The sequence below is a fragment of the Pongo abelii genome, chromosome 19 (assembly GCF_028885655.2).
Source record: "Pongo abelii isolate AG06213 chromosome 19, NHGRI_mPonAbe1-v2.0_pri, whole genome shotgun sequence".
In the NCBI taxonomy this organism is placed as follows: domain Eukaryota; kingdom Metazoa; phylum Chordata; class Mammalia; order Primates; family Hominidae; genus Pongo; species Pongo abelii.
This window is the reverse complement of record NC_072004.2, coordinates 70,246,808-70,263,378: the sequence shown is the minus strand read 5'-3', so window position 1 is coordinate 70,263,378 and position 16,571 is coordinate 70,246,808. Positions and strand designations below refer to the sequence as shown.

Below are 16,571 nucleotides of genomic sequence, written 5' to 3'. Positions count from 1 at the left end.
TTGGAATAAACTCATTAGAACCTCTTCATAACACCATATCTGCAACTGAAGGTGGGTGAGAATGGTAAGGAAGAAAACAGATGAGTTATGTTCATCCTTAACCATCAAAGGAGTTACTCTTCTAGATAGTTAGGGTGTTAGCTCATCTCTCTATTAAGTTTACATCACAAGGAGAAAACAACCAAGTCAGCAGATAACAACCCAGTATATCCATGAGCAATAGAGTGAGGCTTTGGAAGGTGCTCACGATCAGGGAGGCTGGCGGCATAACACAAAGCTTCTGACAGTTGGTCATGAATTCTTGGTGGATGAGGGAACCAGGCTGGGCAGGGGGCAACTAAGACGCTGGGGAGAGTCTGACTCCAGGGACCAAAATCCTTAGAGAAATTCTTCCACTCATAAAACTTTTTTTTTTTTTTTAAACGGAATCTCGTTCTGTTGGCCAGGCTAGGGAGTACAGAGTCGTGATCTTGGCTCACTGCAACCTCCCACTCTGGGGTTCAAGCGATTCTCCTGCCTCCTTCTCCTGAGTAGCTGGGACTACAGGTGCGAGCCACCACGTCTAGCTAATGTTTAATTTTTTTTTTTTTAATTTTTAGTAGAGACAGGGCTTCACTATATTGGTTAGGCTGGTCTTGAACTCCTGACCTCAGGTGATCCTCCTGCCTTGGCCTTACAAAGTGCTGGGATTACAGGCATGCGCTGCACTCATAGAACTACTTTTTTAAAAATTATTTTTATTTTTTGAGACAGGATCTCGCTCCATCACCCAAGCTGGAGCGCAGTGGTGCTATCTTGGCTAACTGCAGCCTCAGCCTCCCAGGCTCAAGTGATCCTCCAACCTCAGCCTCCCGAGTAGCTGGGACCACAGACACATGCCACCATGCCTGGCTAATTTTTGGTATATTTTGTAGAGATGGGGTTTCGCCATGTTGCCCAGGCTGGTCTTGAACTCCTGGATTCAAGTGATCGGCCCACATTAGCCTCCCAAAGTGCTGGGATTACAGGCGTGAGCTACGGTGTCTGGTTCTAATACTGCTTTAAAAGAGGTTGGTGAAAGATGTTCAAACCCAGCTTTTAGGCAGAGAAGGATGATATAAACCCAGCAGTTTGATGAGATTGTAATATCCATATTAGTAGTAGGTCCATATGCCAAGCCTAGCCACACTACTTCCTCCTACAAGAACCCTAAATTTCAGGGCAGAACAGAGAAAGGTGAAATAATATCACAATTTAGTTTTTAAAGTTTTGGGTTAGTCTTATTCTTGGGTCCCCCTTTTTTTTTAAAGGCCCATCTGCATTTTCTGTTCAATAAATTTGAAATCTGTCTTATTTTTGTTTCGGGCTTCTACTACATATCTCTTGGTCTTTCCCTCAACTCAGAGCTAGGGGACCCCCAAATGCTCTTCTTTGAAGACAAACTGCTTTGATATCTTCTCACTTGAGACTCTAGATTCCATTAAAGAAAACTAATTGAACAGGAAAAAAAAATCTGGATTCCACATTCTATACCCTCTGAGCATTTTCCAGCTTGCCTGAGGACAGTACAGCATCATATTCATGTACATATGATTTATATGCAGTATGATAACAATTTCTTTTTCTGGCACAAATTAAGAATTTCTGTATGATAAATTCTTTAAAGAAAAACACCAAAAGACATATCATCCTAAGATTGACATAATATTTTCCATTAATTCCAGTAAAGCTTGTTTTTTGGGGAAGTATAAGTAGGAGGGATTAGGATAGGAAATTAATTAATCTTTTTTTTTCTCAGTTTTGCTGAAACAGCTCATAGTTTTAAAAGTCTGAGTGCTTCTACTCCTAGGATATTTAAGCATAGGCCGGGCACGGTGGCTCACGCCTGTAATCCCAGCACTTTGGGAGGCCGAGGCGGGCAGATCACTTGAGGCCAGGAGTTCGAGACCAACCTGGGCAACATGGTGAAACCCTGTCTCTACTAAAAATACAAAAATTAGCTGGGTGTCATGGCGCGCGCCTGTAATTCCAGCTGCTCGAGAGGCTGAGGCAGGAGAATTGCTTGAACCCGGGAGGCGGAGGTTGCAGTGAGCCAAGATCACGCCATTGTACTCCAGCCTGGGTGACAGAGCGAGACTCCATCTCAAAAAAAAAAAAGAAAAGAAAATTTAAGCATCAGCAGATGGGCTTAGTGGGTTGTGGAGCTGGAGGGGTAGGGGGTGATATATGGTTGGGCAGGTGGAAATTGGTTATCATGGGTGACCAGCTGAGATTTCAGATGTCTTCAGCTGATGGCTCTGAAATGCCCTTAGGTGGTAAGGACACAGCACCACGAGGTTGGGAAGGCATTAGGGAGTCATGAAGCAGACGTAAAAGGCAAATTAGGAGGCCTTGGTCAGCTGCTGAAGGAGAGAGAGGCCCGCATAAAGAGCACAGAGGCGAGGGAGGGTGTCTGGGTCCCACATATATTGGGGGCTCGATCTCTGCACTACCAGGCCACTCAGCCCGACTAGAGCCTCCGTGAGGGTCAGGTCCTCGTCCCCAAGGGAGGAGAGCAGCTCAGGTTGCAGGGGGAAAACACCCTCTTTATCCTGCAGGAAGTTCTGTTCCATCGTGCTCTCCACCTGGAGGGAATCAAAACAGCATGAAAAGAAAGAACTGGAAACCTCTCTCCTCTCCTAACCTACAAAAATCACAAGAAGGTTACATTCCCCTTATTAGAATTCCTTACTTTACCTTACATTACAACCCCATCTGGGTCTTTGAACAGCCCTATACAGTGGGCAGCACATTGATTTTTAGCCCCATTTTACAGAGGAATAAATTGAGACAGACTCAGACACATTAAAAAATTTGCTCACAGGCCAGACGAGGTGGCTCACACCTGTAATCCCAGCACTTTGGGAGGCTGAGGTGGGTGGATCACCTGAGGTCAGGAGTTTGAGACCAGCCTGGCCAACATGGTGAAACCCTGTCTCTACTAAAAATACAAAATTAGCAGGGCATGGTGGTGGGTGCCTGTAATCCCAGCTACTCGGGAGGCTGAGGCAGGAGAATCGCTTGAACCCGGGAGGCGGAGGTTGTGGTGAGCCAAGATCGCACCATTGCACTCCAGCCTGGGCAAAAAGAGTGACACTCCATCTCAAAAAAAAAAAAAAAAAAAATTGCTTACAATATTTGGCTAGGAATAAGCAAGGCCAGAGTTTCTGTCTCTTCTCCGAAGATCAGGCTAATAAACCCAGATTATTGCCCAGAAATTCAGTCTTCTACCTCTTGTGAAATAACAAAAAAGGAGAAATAGAGAGAGAAAGAAGGAGTGGGCATAAGCCCCTGGGATAAGACGGGGGTCCTCCAGACTGGCTCCATCCTTAGGCGAAATCTGCATCTCCACTGGCTGCAGCTACTCCCAGACTCTCCCCAGCATCTGCTGTTTTTCCCTCACCAGCTTTAGCTGCACGGGTAGGATCTTTTTCTCCACGGATTTCACCAGCAGCTTCTGTTGGGCTTCACTTAGCTCTGGAGAAAAAAAGCAGAGAAAGATGTGTGTTGCTGGTGCAGAGGGGACTACAGCCTCCAAATAGCGCACTTCCAGAATTTCAGCCTTCATTCATTGGATGTGATTACAATGCAGGTATTAAGGGAGCCATAGCTGAGAGGTCCACTTTGCTCTTGGAGTCGGAGGGCAGGCTTCTTAAGGGAACGAATGTTTCGGCTTACACCTGAAGGACCACAGAGTTTTTCTAAGTGGAAAACTAGAAAATGTGGAGGGAAGAAGAGCTTTTCGGGGCAAGATGAGAAAATGTTACTCCCTGAAGTTAAAGCTAACAGGTAACAGGATAGAAGTGATGAGCTTAGCTATATGCAGAAATTTTAAATATGTTGCTGATAAAACTAGGATTATTCAACCTCTATTAGCAAGACTAGGCTGTCTTCTCAGACCACCCAATGTGACCAAGCAAATCCTTAGGAATGAAACCAATTTTTTTTTTTTTGATGGAGTCTCGCTCTGTTGCCCAGGCTGGAGTGCAATGGAGTGATCTCGGCTCACTGCACCCTCCCCCTCCCGGGTTCAAGCGATTCTCCTGCCTTAGCCTTCCAAGTAGCTGGGATTACAGGCACCTGCCACCATGCCTGGCTGATTTTTGTATTTTTGGAAGAGGCGGGGTTTCACCATGTTGGCCAGGCTGGTCTCGAACTCTTGACCACAGGTGATCCATCCGCCTTAGCCTCCCAAAGTGCTGGGATTACAGGCGTGAGCCACTGCACCCAGCCATGAAATCAATTTATAAAAATGTGGATATAAACTACTTAACTGTGGTATAATTTGTCATTCATTCATTCATTTATTCATCCATTTGGGAATTGATTCAAGCGATTCATTCCTATTACTGAAAAGGTCTATAAATGAAGACCTTATTCCCCACTTACCTGTTAGGGCTCCAACGAAATAGAGGATGGCACCCACGGCCTCCTTTGATAGCAGGACATCTTTTGGGAGTGCCTCCAGGGTCACTTCATGTCCCTTGTCTAGAGCCCCTTCAAGCTGTGGGGGAAGGTGGGCAACTATTGAAGATAACATAGGAAAGGGCCCAACCCAGGGCCCAGCACATAATAACCCCTTGACATGCGGGAACTCTCTCCATTTCCTGATTTCTTTTTCGAGGCCTCATGTCCTGAAGAGTACTGGACTCCTGGGTTCCTTGTTCCCTGAGTTTTGGACTCTGGAAAGGGAAGGTTCCAGCCCTTCCAGCAGACGGCCCTTCTGGCCATCAGAGGGAGCATGTGCCTCAGGGGAGCCCACTGTTTGCCCTTTTCCAGGGGACCAAGGGAGCAGTGGCCTGGCCGTCTTGGGGCACGTGGCCAGCCTTGGGGAAGGTATCTAAGATGGACTCCTCTGGCCACCCACCTCCTGCCCCTGTCAGATCTCCCCACCTGCTGCAATACCCGCCCCCACCAAACCTTCACCAAAACATGCCTTCTCCCACTCTTCCCCACTTCCACTAGGTCCTCACCGCGAGCTCAAGGTCTTGTAGCTCCTTTTTCTTCCCTAGAAGTTTGCTGAGGGAGCTGAGCAGGGAGCTTTGCCCTACTCGGCTCAGCTTCTCCACTTGTTGGGTCTCTCTCTGAACTTCTTCTTTTAGTGTCCTGAAGCCTTCGTGTACATCCCCTTTGGGGACAATAATGGGACACACAGCCCTCCATCAGGCACCTTCCCCTCCAGTCAGCATTCCCCCTGCAGGGCTCCTACACTCAGCCCCCTTTAGGTACCCATGCTCTACCCCGCAGTTTGAGCCTGGCCCCATTTTTCTTTACCAAGGAATACCGTGACAGAACTATCCACCAACCCTAACCTGAGGGTTGGGGCGAGAAGGTGGGCCAGGACGCATGTATCATCTAACCCAACAGTTAATCTTCCCGAGATCCCAGGCCTTATCCCATATCAGTACACACTTGACTTTTCTTTGAGACTCCAGCAAAAAGTGGAGAAAGAAGGTCTGTTTTCCCTTCTCATGAGTTAGCTGACAAAGAAGAATGACTTTGCCTTCTCCTCTCTCTACCCCTAATGCTACCTCCATGCCAAAGTCTTGGGAGAAACTCACAAAGTTCCTTACCAACATCAGATGCCTGGATAACTGAGAAAAAAAGGAAAAAAAAAAAAAAAAGATAAGAATGCAGTCCTTCAGAATGGCAGCCATACCCAGGGGATGAGACACTAAGGAAGATGAGGAAATACATCCTGCCTGTCTCCTGGGAGAGCCCAGCTACCTTGTTCCTGGCATTACCGTGACTGAGTGGTTCTGGCCCCAGTTGCTGGGCGGCCGAGTTGCAGATGTGTGTGTAGCGGGTTATAGCTACTAAGACTCTTAATTTTTTTTTTTTTTAGGCCAGGCGCAGTGGCTCACACCTGTGATCCCAGCACTTTGGGAGGCCAAGGTGGGAGGATCACCTGAGGTCAGGAGTTTGAGACTAGCCTGGCCAACATGGTGAAACCCCATCTATACTAAAAATTTGCCAAGTGTGGTGGCCCGCGCCTGTAATCCTAGCTACTCGGGAGGCTGAGGCACAAGAATTGCTTGAACCTGGGAGGCGGAGTTTGCAGTGAGCTGAGATCTCACCATTGCACTCCAGTCTGGGCAACAGAATGAGACTCTGTCTCAAGAAAAAAAAAAAAAAAAAAGGCCAGGCGCTGTGGCTCACGCCTGTAATCCCAATACAGGTGGGTGGATCACCTGAGGTCAGGAGTTCGAGACCTGCCTGACCAACATGGTGAAACCCCATCTCTACTAAAAATACAAAAAATTAGCAGGGCATGGTGGCGGGTGACTGTAATCCCGGAGGCTGAGGCAGGAGAATCACTTGAACTGGGGAGGTGGAGGTTGCAGTGGACTGAGATTGCACCACTACACTCCAGCCTGGGCAACAAGAGTGAAACTACACCTCAAAAAAAAAATTTTTTTTTAAATAGAGACATTGTCTCACTATGTTGCCCAGGCTGGTCTTGAACTCCTGAGCTCAAGGGATTCTCCTGCCTTAGCCTCCCAAAGTGCTGGGATTATAGGCGTGAATCACTGTGCCTGGCTGCTACTAAGGCTGTTGAGCACAAAGGTCTCAGGCGTCAGACCACCTGGGCATCTTGTCCAAAGACTCCCCCTTTCCACTGCTTTTTCCCAAGCTATTGGAATTTCTGCCATGTTTCGGGGACAATTATTTGCTGAGATTCGCTCTGCTATTTCCCTGTCAGTCCTGTCAGAAGGAAAGAAAAAGACTGGAGTTTTAGAATTCCGAGTCAAGAAAGTTTCAGTGGAATGAAAGGAAACACTTACGGATGACCTTCTCCTCTCCTGACTTTTCTGAAGACAGAAAAAATGCGCATCTGTCAGCACAAAACCCATTTTTGCCTTTTCATCTAAAACAGTCTTCAAGGCAGTTTCATCAGTGATCATTATAAAAACACAGGGAGATTATGCTAGCTCATCCACCCCCACGATTCGGGAACACACTCTGTCTCCAAGTCTTACTTCTGCTTCTGACTGTGCCTTCCGGTCTCTGTCTGTCGGTTTCTATATCTCTCTGGGACAGTATTTATATGCCTCTATCTGTCTTTCCTAAAGTTGAGGCTAGGTATTCTTAGGGACTTGGGAAACAAAAGCAGAGGCTCCTTGGGGGATTACAGTATAAGCTAGGAGAGGGTGGAGGATTTTGGCAGATAATGTCAGGGGTAGGGCGGAAGAGGTGGGAAACCCGTAAGCAATTTCACTTACCTCCAGGAGGGAAGGTTTGCATGTTATCATTGCAGATATGTGGAATATCTGTGAAGGGCAAGGGAAGGAGGGCAGGAGGACACTTAGCAGCTGCCCCACATTCCCTTCTTCAGTCTCAAGCCAAAGGGCTCTGCTAAGGGCTAGGACCTTGCACCCCAAATGCTTCATTTAATTCCCGGCTTCAACCTCCATTGCTGGAATGGATAAATTCCATTCCTTGATAAATTCTCTACTATGAGAACACTACTTTCTACCTTCCATTCCAGTCTCTGTCTGTTTCCTCCTTTGGTCACAGACTTCTTGAGAGCAGAGGCGGTGCATGTTCATCTTTGTACACCCTCCCCCAATGACCACAGTGCCCAGCACCAAGAAGATGCTCAGAATCCAGGAGCCTCTTCACCCTTCTCTCCAGAGCAGGCTCCATGGCTGCAGTCGGATCACAGTACAATACACCCCCCTACTCATTCTCTGACATTTCCGCAAGAGGGGACCAGGGTGCCTCAGTATTGGTGCAGGTAATTCTTATCTTGTGGGGAGAACATGCGGGTCTCTGCTCACCCCACTCATCTTTGCCTTTGACCATCAGCTGTCTCACTCGAAAGGCCAGGACGCAGCCCTTGGGGATGGTTACAGCCTCCTTGTGGTTTATGGATCCCTAGAATTAGACAATGAGAATTTGTGAATCTCTGGACATCTTAAGTATGAGATATTGGGAGTGTGAGTTGGGGGAGGTGCAGGGTCAGGGCTGAGAGCATTCAGGGAGATAAGAAGCTGGAAGCCTTCAGTGGTGTCCCTGGTCTGGACTCTGAGGAAGGACTTCAAAGTCCTTGCACTCATTTCTGCTGATTTTCCCTCTAGTGACCTGTATCTGTCTTCCTGGTTCAGATGCATGAAGGGAACCGGGCAGACCTGCTCCATCTCCTGCCTGTACATCACCCTAGAGCTTCCATCCAAGCCCTGGCTCCTTCTTCCTCTTCACCATCTGTCCCATGCTTACCTCTTTCAGGACGCTTTCCATGACTAACCCCTACTCCCGACTCCAAATCCCAAATCATCCCTGGAATATTTAGATGCAATAGATAGAGGTATAGAGACCATTCCTTATTTCCATTGGCTTTTTCAAGCCTGTGTTCTCTGGGCTTTAGCCTCTGTGTCTCCTCTATGAACCTGAGGACTTTCTGAGAGTAAAGATGTCTCCTCTTTGGATTGGGAGCACCATGAGGGAAAACCCAGGAATGTGACTTTCCCCTTCCCCAGTAGTTCCCTGTGGCATCTGGCGCAGGGATCTGCCCTCACTGGGTGCCACTGACCAGGGAGGGGGCATGTGTCTGGGGTTTGGATCTTGAAGAGCCGGGGGAAGGAGTGGCCCTTTTCAGCATCCTGGGTGGGCGCTGATCAGGCAAAGCTAATGAAGCCTTCAGGGAGGGGCTGAATGTAAATGTGTATGTGTGAGTGTGAGTGTGGGTGTGAGAGTGTGTGTGTGTGTGTTTGAATCAAACCTGTAGCCCCAATGGGGCGAAGAAGGGGAGGGAGAAGCAGGCCTCTGCCTTGCCGGCTCGCTCCAGTGTGACCTCCTGCACCGTCTCCACCACCTCCATCACCACATACAGGTTCTCCCCTTGATCTTGCATCTCCTTCAGGAATGGGTGGTCTGCTGCCAGCTTCCTGTGGCAGGAGAAACATAAGGGAACCGTTCAGAGCTCCTTCCTGCCTGTACCGCACCCTCCTCTTTCCTTCTGTCATTCCCAGGAGCTAGACATTGTGGTGGCAGGGAAGGAGTGAGGACTCTGGACTAGGGCTGAGGTTGAAACCCAGATCTCATGCTTACCGGCAGGGCAGCTTCTCTGAGTCTTAATTGCCTCATCTATGAAATGAGTATAATGATGCTGACCTCCTGGGTTGCTCAGACATAAACTCGGTAATTGTCTGGGCCAGCACCTGGCCGGGAACAGGGCCTCTTGGGTGCTTCTTACCTCCTTTTCCTCCAGTTCAGGGGTAGATGCGCCCCCTCCCCCCTTTCCTCCCCATTCATCTCTCTGGGATCCTTTCTCTCCACCTCTTATGCTCTCTCTTGCTATTAACACCAGTTCCTCCTCACCACTTGCTTCTTCTGTCTGCTTCCATATATAAACGTGTCCCTAATCCTAACAAATTTGTTTGCTTTGATCATGCCACTCCCTCAAATTACTACCCTATTTTTTTCCTTCATTTCATTGGCAAATATATCAAAAAAATTCTTTTTTTTTTTTGAGACGGAGTCTCACTCACTCTGTCACCCAGGCTGGAGTGCAGTGGCCCGATCTTGGCTCACTACAGCCTCTGCCTCCTGGATTCAAGCGATTCTTCTCCCTCAGCTTCCTGAATAGCTGGGATTACAGATGTGAGCCACCATGCCCGGTCCACCTAAATTCTTTATAATTTGCCTTCTATTTCCACTACTCAGCTGAAATTACAATGATCTCTTACCTATCAGTCTCAATGACCTCGCCTAACTCTGTGCAATACTCGATCCTGCTATGGAAACCCTCTGTGCAGCGCTGGCTTCTCTTGGCTTCCAGTGACACTGTACCATCCTGGCTCAACTCCAGTACTTCCAGTTTCTATATCTTATCCATTCTGTCTGCACCTCATTTTCCAGTTTCTTTGGTTCTCTAAAATTTTATGTTCTGTAAGATTCTGTTCTCGGTCCTGTTGTCTCAACTCCCTCCAAAAGCTCCCCACACCCAACTCACTCCTACAGTTTTTTCTTTTTTTTTTTTTTTAAGGTCCCACTCTGTTGCCCAGGCTGAAGTGCAGTGGCTCGATCATAACTCACTGCAGACTTGAGCTCTTGGGCTTAAGTGATCCTCTTGCCTCAACCTCCTGAGTAGCTGGGACTCTAGGCGCACCACCATGCCCGGCTAATATTTCATTTTTTGTAGAGATGGCGGTTTCACTCTCTTGCCCAGGCTGGTTTGAACTCCTGGGCTCAAGCAATCCTGCCTTGGCTTCCCAAAGTGCTGGGCTTACGGGAGTGAGACTCCTCCCCTGGCTCCTACAGTTTTAATCTTTATATTGCTGATTACCTTGTGTGTTATCTTCACTTTGACCTCTCTCCTGAGCTCCAGGCCCTTATTTCCAATCACCTGTTCAACATTCTCAGCTGATGTCTCAGCAGAACCAGAAACTCAAAACATCCAAAAGGAACTCACAATCTCCAAATCTACCTCTAACCTGTGTCTTCCTGTTTGTCACCTGTAATGGTACCTTTAATGTCCTATAATGTCACAACCTGGGTAAAATCTCACAGTCACCTTTGACAAAACCCTTTCCCTCATCCTGCAATCAGCTACCAAGCCCAGGCCATTCTATCACCGTTGGCAATGGGCGTTGCATCCATTCCTCCCTCTTCACTCCTCTTGCCCTTTCCCAGCTTGGGTCCTCAGTTTTCATTGCTCATGGGATAGAAGAACAGTGTCTTGGCTGGGGGTGGTGGCTTACGCCTGTAATCCCAGCACTTTGGGAGGCCCAGGTAGGCAGATCACCTGAGGTCAGGAGTTCGAGACCAGCCTGGCCAACATGGTAAAACCCCATCTCTTCCAAAAATACGAAAATTAGCTGGGTGTGGTGGCATGCACCTGCAATCCCAGCTACTCAGGAGGCTGAGGCAGGAGGACTACTTGAACCTGGAAGGCAGAGGTTGCAGTGACCTGGTATCGTGTCACTGCACTCCAGCCTGTGCAACAGAGAGAGACTCCGTCTCAAAAAAAAAAAAAAAAAAAAAAAGACCGGGCGCAGTGGCTCACGCCTGTAATCCCAGCACTTTTGGAGGCTGAGGCAGGTGGATCACCTGAGGTCAGGAGTTCAAGACCAGCCTGACTAACATGGTGAAACCCCATCTCTACTAAAAATACAAAAATTAGCCGAGCGTGGTGGTTCACACGCCACCTTACCTCCTTCTTTCAACCACTACTTAACTGGGATTACTTCTCTGTAATCCCAGAACTTTGGGAGGCCGAGGCAGGCGGATCACAAAGTCAGGAGTTCGAGATCAGCCTGGCCAATATGGTGAAACCCCATCTCTACTAAAAATATAAAAAATTAGCTGGGCATGGTGGCAGACACCTGTAGTCCCAGCTACTTGGGAGGCTGAGGCAGGATAATTGCTTGAACCTGGGAGGCGGAGGTTGCAGTGAGCTGAGATCGTGCCACTGCACCCCAGCCTGGGTGACAGAGCGAGACTCCATCTCAAAATAAATAAATAAGTAAAATAAAAAAATAAAAAAATTGTCCGGGTTTAGTGGCGGGCACCTGTAATCCCAGCTACTTGTGAGGCTGAGGCAGGAGAATTGCTTGAGCCTGGGAGGCGGAGGTTGCGGTGAGCCAAGATCGCACCACTGCACTCCAGCCTGGGCAACAAGAGCAAAAAACTGTTTCAAACGAAAAAAAGAAGAAAAGTGTCTTGCCTTGTCTGACTGCTTCAAACCCCTCTTCCTCTTCCCCTATCTGACACACTTCCTCCATCTGGCTGGATTAGTCATGGGACACATCAGAACATTTTCAGGATCTTCCTGGTGCCTACGATTCAGTCTCCTGGAGCTGCCACTTGCCTCTTCCATGGTTTGGGTTCACCTGCATTTCCTGCTCGTTCTACTCACGCCTCTTCCGCCCCTGCCATGCTGGCTGTTCCTGGCCCTTGGTGGTTTTGAGATTGCTCACCTTTGTGCCTTCATAATACCCTTCTCCCAGCCCTGCATGCCCAATTTCTGCTCATCTTTCAAGGCCCAAAACAGAGGCTGCCATGTCTGTGAGATCTTCCCTTATTTCCCCAGCCAGAAGTCCCTTTGACCTGCCACAAAACTCAGTCAAACCATCCCTACAGCACTTAGCACTTCTTGGGTTTGATTATAATTACTGTTGCCCAGGTTTTTAAAATTTTCACCTTCCTAGACTGCAAGTTTCTTGGACAAAGATGTTTTAGGCGCACCCCAGCCCGTAGTAGAGTGCTTTACTATATACATGCTTGCTGGATGACTACTCCAGCCCTTCCTTCTGGCCTTCACAGTCCTTACCTCCTTGTTTCAACCACTACTTAACTACTTAAAAGTCAGTTCCCATGTCAAGCCAAACATCCGTGGTGCCTAGCATCAGTGTGGCACCTGCCACACCCTTTGTGCTGTGGGGCAGCATTCCCGAGGGTGTGCTTAGTGTGTATTGGGGTCAGGCAGGAGGCTTCATTTATGGGAGCAGAACACGGTGCTCAGGTCTCAGCTGGGGGCAGTTAAGACCCATCCCTCCTTTTTCTAGTGTATTGCATAGTCTTAGAGTTAGAAGGAGCCTTAGAGATGATCATCCAATCCTGTCATTCTGCAGAAAAGAAAACTGAGGTCCCAAGAGAAGTGACTTTTCCAAGATCACACAGCAAGCTAGTGTGGACATCGTCCTCCCTGTGCATGTGTGACAGTGGGGAGGTGGTCCCGGAGACGGTGGCAGCAACGGGAGGTGTGACTAGGAAACGGCCTGGATGCAGCCATGGGCCAGAAGGGTTGCCTTCAAAAGCTCCCCTGTGGTGACCACATTGGCAAAGTCAGTGCAAGGGTCCTACCTTTCAACTCAAGGCCCCAAGCACCCTTTCCATGCATTGCCCCACCCACATCCCGGGAGACCCTCGGTCCTGCCCTCTCTCACCTCTCCTGCAAGGTCTCCAGGGCCCTGGGAGCCACACTGAGTGTCTGGACCTCCAGAGTGCTGTTCTGCGAGAGCCCTGCCGTTCCCTTCACCTTCACCGTCTTTGGTACATCCACATCTCCCTCCACTTGGGTGTCCAGCATATTCTTAAAGCCAAAATTCCCAGTGTCTGTTGGGTCTGCAGGAGGGAAAAGACGAAAGGGGCTGGGCTGGCTGGGTGCAGTAACTCATGCCTGTAATCCCAGCATTTTGGGAGGCCAAGATGGAAGGATTGCTTGAGCCCAGGAGTTTGAAACCAGCCTGGGCAACAAAGCAAGAACCCATCTCTACAAAAACAAACAAGTAAATAAATAAAAGAGGCTGAGCTGAGAGGTATCCCCCTGACCACCAGCCTCCTCAGCTCCTGATGATGACTTTGGGCTAGATGACATCTAATCACCTCTGGCCAGAGGGAGCTTTGAGGTCCTCCTTGCAGGCCAGGTGCCCAGCCCCCTTCCCTCAGTATCCCTCAGTTCCCAGCCCCGCTCGAGGCTGACCTGAAGGTGAGCTGCCGGGCTCAAGCACATCCAGCAGTGTGTAGTCAGTGCGGACGTACCGGGCCCCCCAGAAGAGCGTGCTCTTCCTCTTCCTCAGCACCAGGCAGAAGGGATGGAAGCGCTTGAAGTCGATGAGGCTGTCAAGGGGTGTCAGGTCCCCTCGAGGGTTTAGCTGTCTGGCCAGGGCCCGGGTGACATTTTCAAACATGGTCATTGTCTCTGTGGAGGTGGGGAGACAGGAGAGTGTCAAGGTGGCTGCCAAGGCTGCCAAGGAGCCCGGGATATGGGCTGGGCCCCTGCAGAGAGAGTTTACCCGGCTCTGGGGCAGGGAGAGCTCTTAGAGATGCCTGGATTGTCTCATGTCACAGCTGGAAAGAATCAAGGGAGTCTGCAATTTATGATGAGGAACCTAGGGCTGGAGAGTTGAAAGAGTTGCCCCAAAGTCCCATAGATGGTCAGCAAAGCCACACCTCCCTTTTCTTTGTCAAGGGCATTTTTCTCACTCCACACTCCATTTTCTTCACTGCCACGGAGCCCAGCTGGAGCATTTCTTTTCCTTCCTTCCCTTCCTTTTCTTTCTTTCTTTCTCTTTCTTTTTTTTCATTCTTTCTTTTTCTTTCTTTCTTTCCTTCCTTCCTTCCATCCTTCCCTTCCTTCCTTCCCTCCGCCTTTCCTTGCCTCTCTTTGCTTTCTTCTCTTTTCTTCCAAAACAGGGTCTTACTCTGTTGCCCAGGCTGGAGTGTAGTGGCGTGATCACAGCTCACTGCAGCCTTGACCGCCAAGGCTTGATTGATCCTCCCACTTCAGCCTCCTGAGCAGCTGGGACTGCAGTCATGCACTTGGCTAATTTTTAAATTTTTTTGTAGAGACAGAGTCTCACTATGTTTCCCAGGCTGGTCTCAAACTCCTGGCTCAAGTGATCCTCCCACCCCAGCCTCCCGAAGTGCGGGGATTACAAGTGTGAGCCACTGCGGCTGGTCTAGAGCATTTATTTAGCAGTGGAAGTAAAGCTTTCTTTCACACCAGAGACTGGCAATAGCCAGGATCCGAGGACACCAGGAGAGGGAAGGAGATGCTGCTGGCAACAAGGGCCTGGGTGGCCAAGCTGTTCACCTGCCCCAGTTGCCCTTTCCGTGTGTGGGGTACACTTCCCTGCACCCTGTTCTTCCTCGTGTGTGCCTCCCGTCTCACAGGTATGAGTAGACCCACTCCCCTCTCACAGCCCCTGGGGGATGCCTGGATCCAGACTTTTTTTTTTTTTTCTTTTTGAGATGGAGTCTTACTCTGTTGCCCAGGGTGGAGTGCAGTGGTGCCATCTCAGCTCCCTGCAGTCTCCACCTCTCAGATTCAAGCGATTCTCCTGCCTCAGCCTCCCTAGTAGCTGGGACTACAGGTGCGTGCCACCACGCCTGGCTAATTTTTGTATTTTTAATGGAGACAGGGTTTCACCATGTTGGTCAGGCTGGTCTCAAACTCCTGACTCAGATGATCCACCCTCCTTGACCTCCCAAAGTACTGTGATTACAGGTGTGAGCCTCTGTGTCCAGCCAGGATCCAGGCATTTTGATGCTCTTCACCTTTGCCCCCTCTGCTTACAATATCCCCTTCCGGGTCTGAAGACTCCCTAGTCCTCCTCTAACACTCAATTCAGATCACCTCCTGGGACCTCTTCCCTCGGTCCTCCAGGCAGCTGGTGACTGTATCTGTGTTTCCAAAGCGCTCTTCTGATGCACCTTCCTGTTGTTATGATCTGTTCACCTGACCCTATCAGCTCCTCGTCTGTGACTTCCCAGAGGGCAGGAAATGGGTCTTAGTCACCTCTGCAGCAGCAAGTACCACACCTGGCACAGAGTTCGAGCTTGGCAAATGTGTGTGGAAAGAACCAATGAATGTGGCCCTGAGAGATGTGCGCTAGGGTGAGAGGGCCCTGGAGAATGTGGGGCCCATGGGAACCTGAGGGACAACATTTATTTTTTCTTTTTGAGACAGAGTTTCATTCTTGTTGCCCAGGCTGGAGTGCAATGGCACGATCTTGGCTCACTGCAACTTCCATCTCCTGGGTTCAAGTGATTCTCCTGCCTCAGCCTCCCAGGTAGCTGGGATTACGGGCACCTGCCACCATGCCCAGCTAATTTTTGTGTTTTTAGTAGAGACGGTGTTTCACCATGTTGGCCAGGCTGGTCTTGAACTCCTGACCTCAGGTGATCTGCCCATCTCACCCTCCCAAAGTGCTGGGATTACAGGTGTGAGCCACCGCGCCTGACCTGAGGGTCAACATCTTAAGTCTCTGTCTTTGAAGTTTGAGTCCAGGTGCTCTGGCTGGGTGGCCGATCGGCACACCCCAGTTATCCCCGTGGGTGGAAGAGGCCACACCAGCTGGCGTGGAAGCACCCCACATCCACCATGGGCAATTCACAGCAGCAGGGGGGCAGGAAGCACAGCACAGATGCGTGGGGCTGTTCTGCCAGCTTCAAGGTGCTTTTTTTTTTTTTACCCTCATTCCTGGGAGGGCCAGGATGGGGCAGGACAACCCCCTGGTGCCACCTGGGTGCACCTGGGAAGGGCTTGGGCAACAGCAGCCTCCTCTTCACCAGAGAGATGTCCACAGGCCTGCCTCTCCCTTCCCTCCCCAAGGCCTCTCGGGACACTTATCCCACTGGACTCTAGGGGAGTTCCATTCCCTTCTTGGTCCACCCATCTCCCTGTGTCCTCAGAGCACCCCTGCCTTCCCTGCTGTCATCAAGTTCTTACCTGGGAGCGGTGCTGGGTCCTGTCCAGCAGCTGGGTCTGGGGTGAGGGCCTAGGGCTCGCTGGGTCTGTAGGTTGAGAGGATGACTGTCCCTTGCCAGGACAGGCTGCTTTATGCAGGGACAGAGGCTTCCAGGGACCCCGCCTGCCCTAGTGACCCCACCCCCGTCCCGCTCCACTTCCTGGAGAACAGCATCAACCTGTTCCACGTGTGCCCTGGCCTCCTGAGGGCTGAGGGGGTGGATAGGGAGCTGCTAGGCAGGTGCCAGCGTGGGTGGGGGTAGCCAAGGCTGATAGAGAGGTGGCAGCTGGAGCTTGGCTTGTGGATTGAGAGGAGAGGAAGGCAGGTGCCTTTGGGAGGGGTGCAGAGGGAGGCAGT

The 16,571-nt window shown here is 49.9% G+C and overlaps 1 protein-coding gene across 1 annotated transcript; it reads right to left on the bottom strand.

Annotated features, from left to right (window-relative positions):
* Nucleotides 1-1,667: 1,667 nt before the first annotated feature.
* GSDMA (gasdermin A) lies at nucleotides 1,668-16,277 on the bottom strand. The gene is made up of 12 exons (XM_024235294.2): nucleotides 16,196-16,277; nucleotides 13,445-13,663; nucleotides 12,909-13,086; nucleotides 8,741-8,906; nucleotides 7,800-7,896; nucleotides 7,242-7,289; nucleotides 6,804-6,830; nucleotides 5,592-5,612; nucleotides 4,992-5,146; nucleotides 4,408-4,522; nucleotides 3,422-3,495; nucleotides 1,668-2,603 (listed from the first exon to the last, which is right to left on the bottom strand). Exons 2-12 carry the CDS (start codon nucleotides 13,656-13,658, stop codon nucleotides 2,361-2,363), a joined length of 1,338 nt encoding a protein of 445 aa, XP_024091062.2. The 5' UTR covers nucleotides 13,659-13,663; nucleotides 16,196-16,277; the 3' UTR covers nucleotides 1,668-2,360.
* Between the last annotated feature and the right edge of the window lie 294 nt (nucleotides 16,278-16,571).

Coding starts and splice junctions, on each gene's coding strand:
- GSDMA (XM_024235294.2), bottom strand. CDS start 13,658: ATGACCATGTTTGAAAATGTCACCCGGGCCCTGGCCAGACAGCTAAAC. Junction 8,907..12,908: donor CTGGAGACCTTGCAGGAGAG/GTGAGAGAGGGC, acceptor CTCCTGCCACAG/GAAGCTGGCAGCAGACCACC. Junction 6,831..7,241: donor GCAAACCTTCCCTCCTGGAG/GTAAGTGAAATT, acceptor TTCTGTCTTCAG/AAAAGTCAGGAGAGGAGAAG.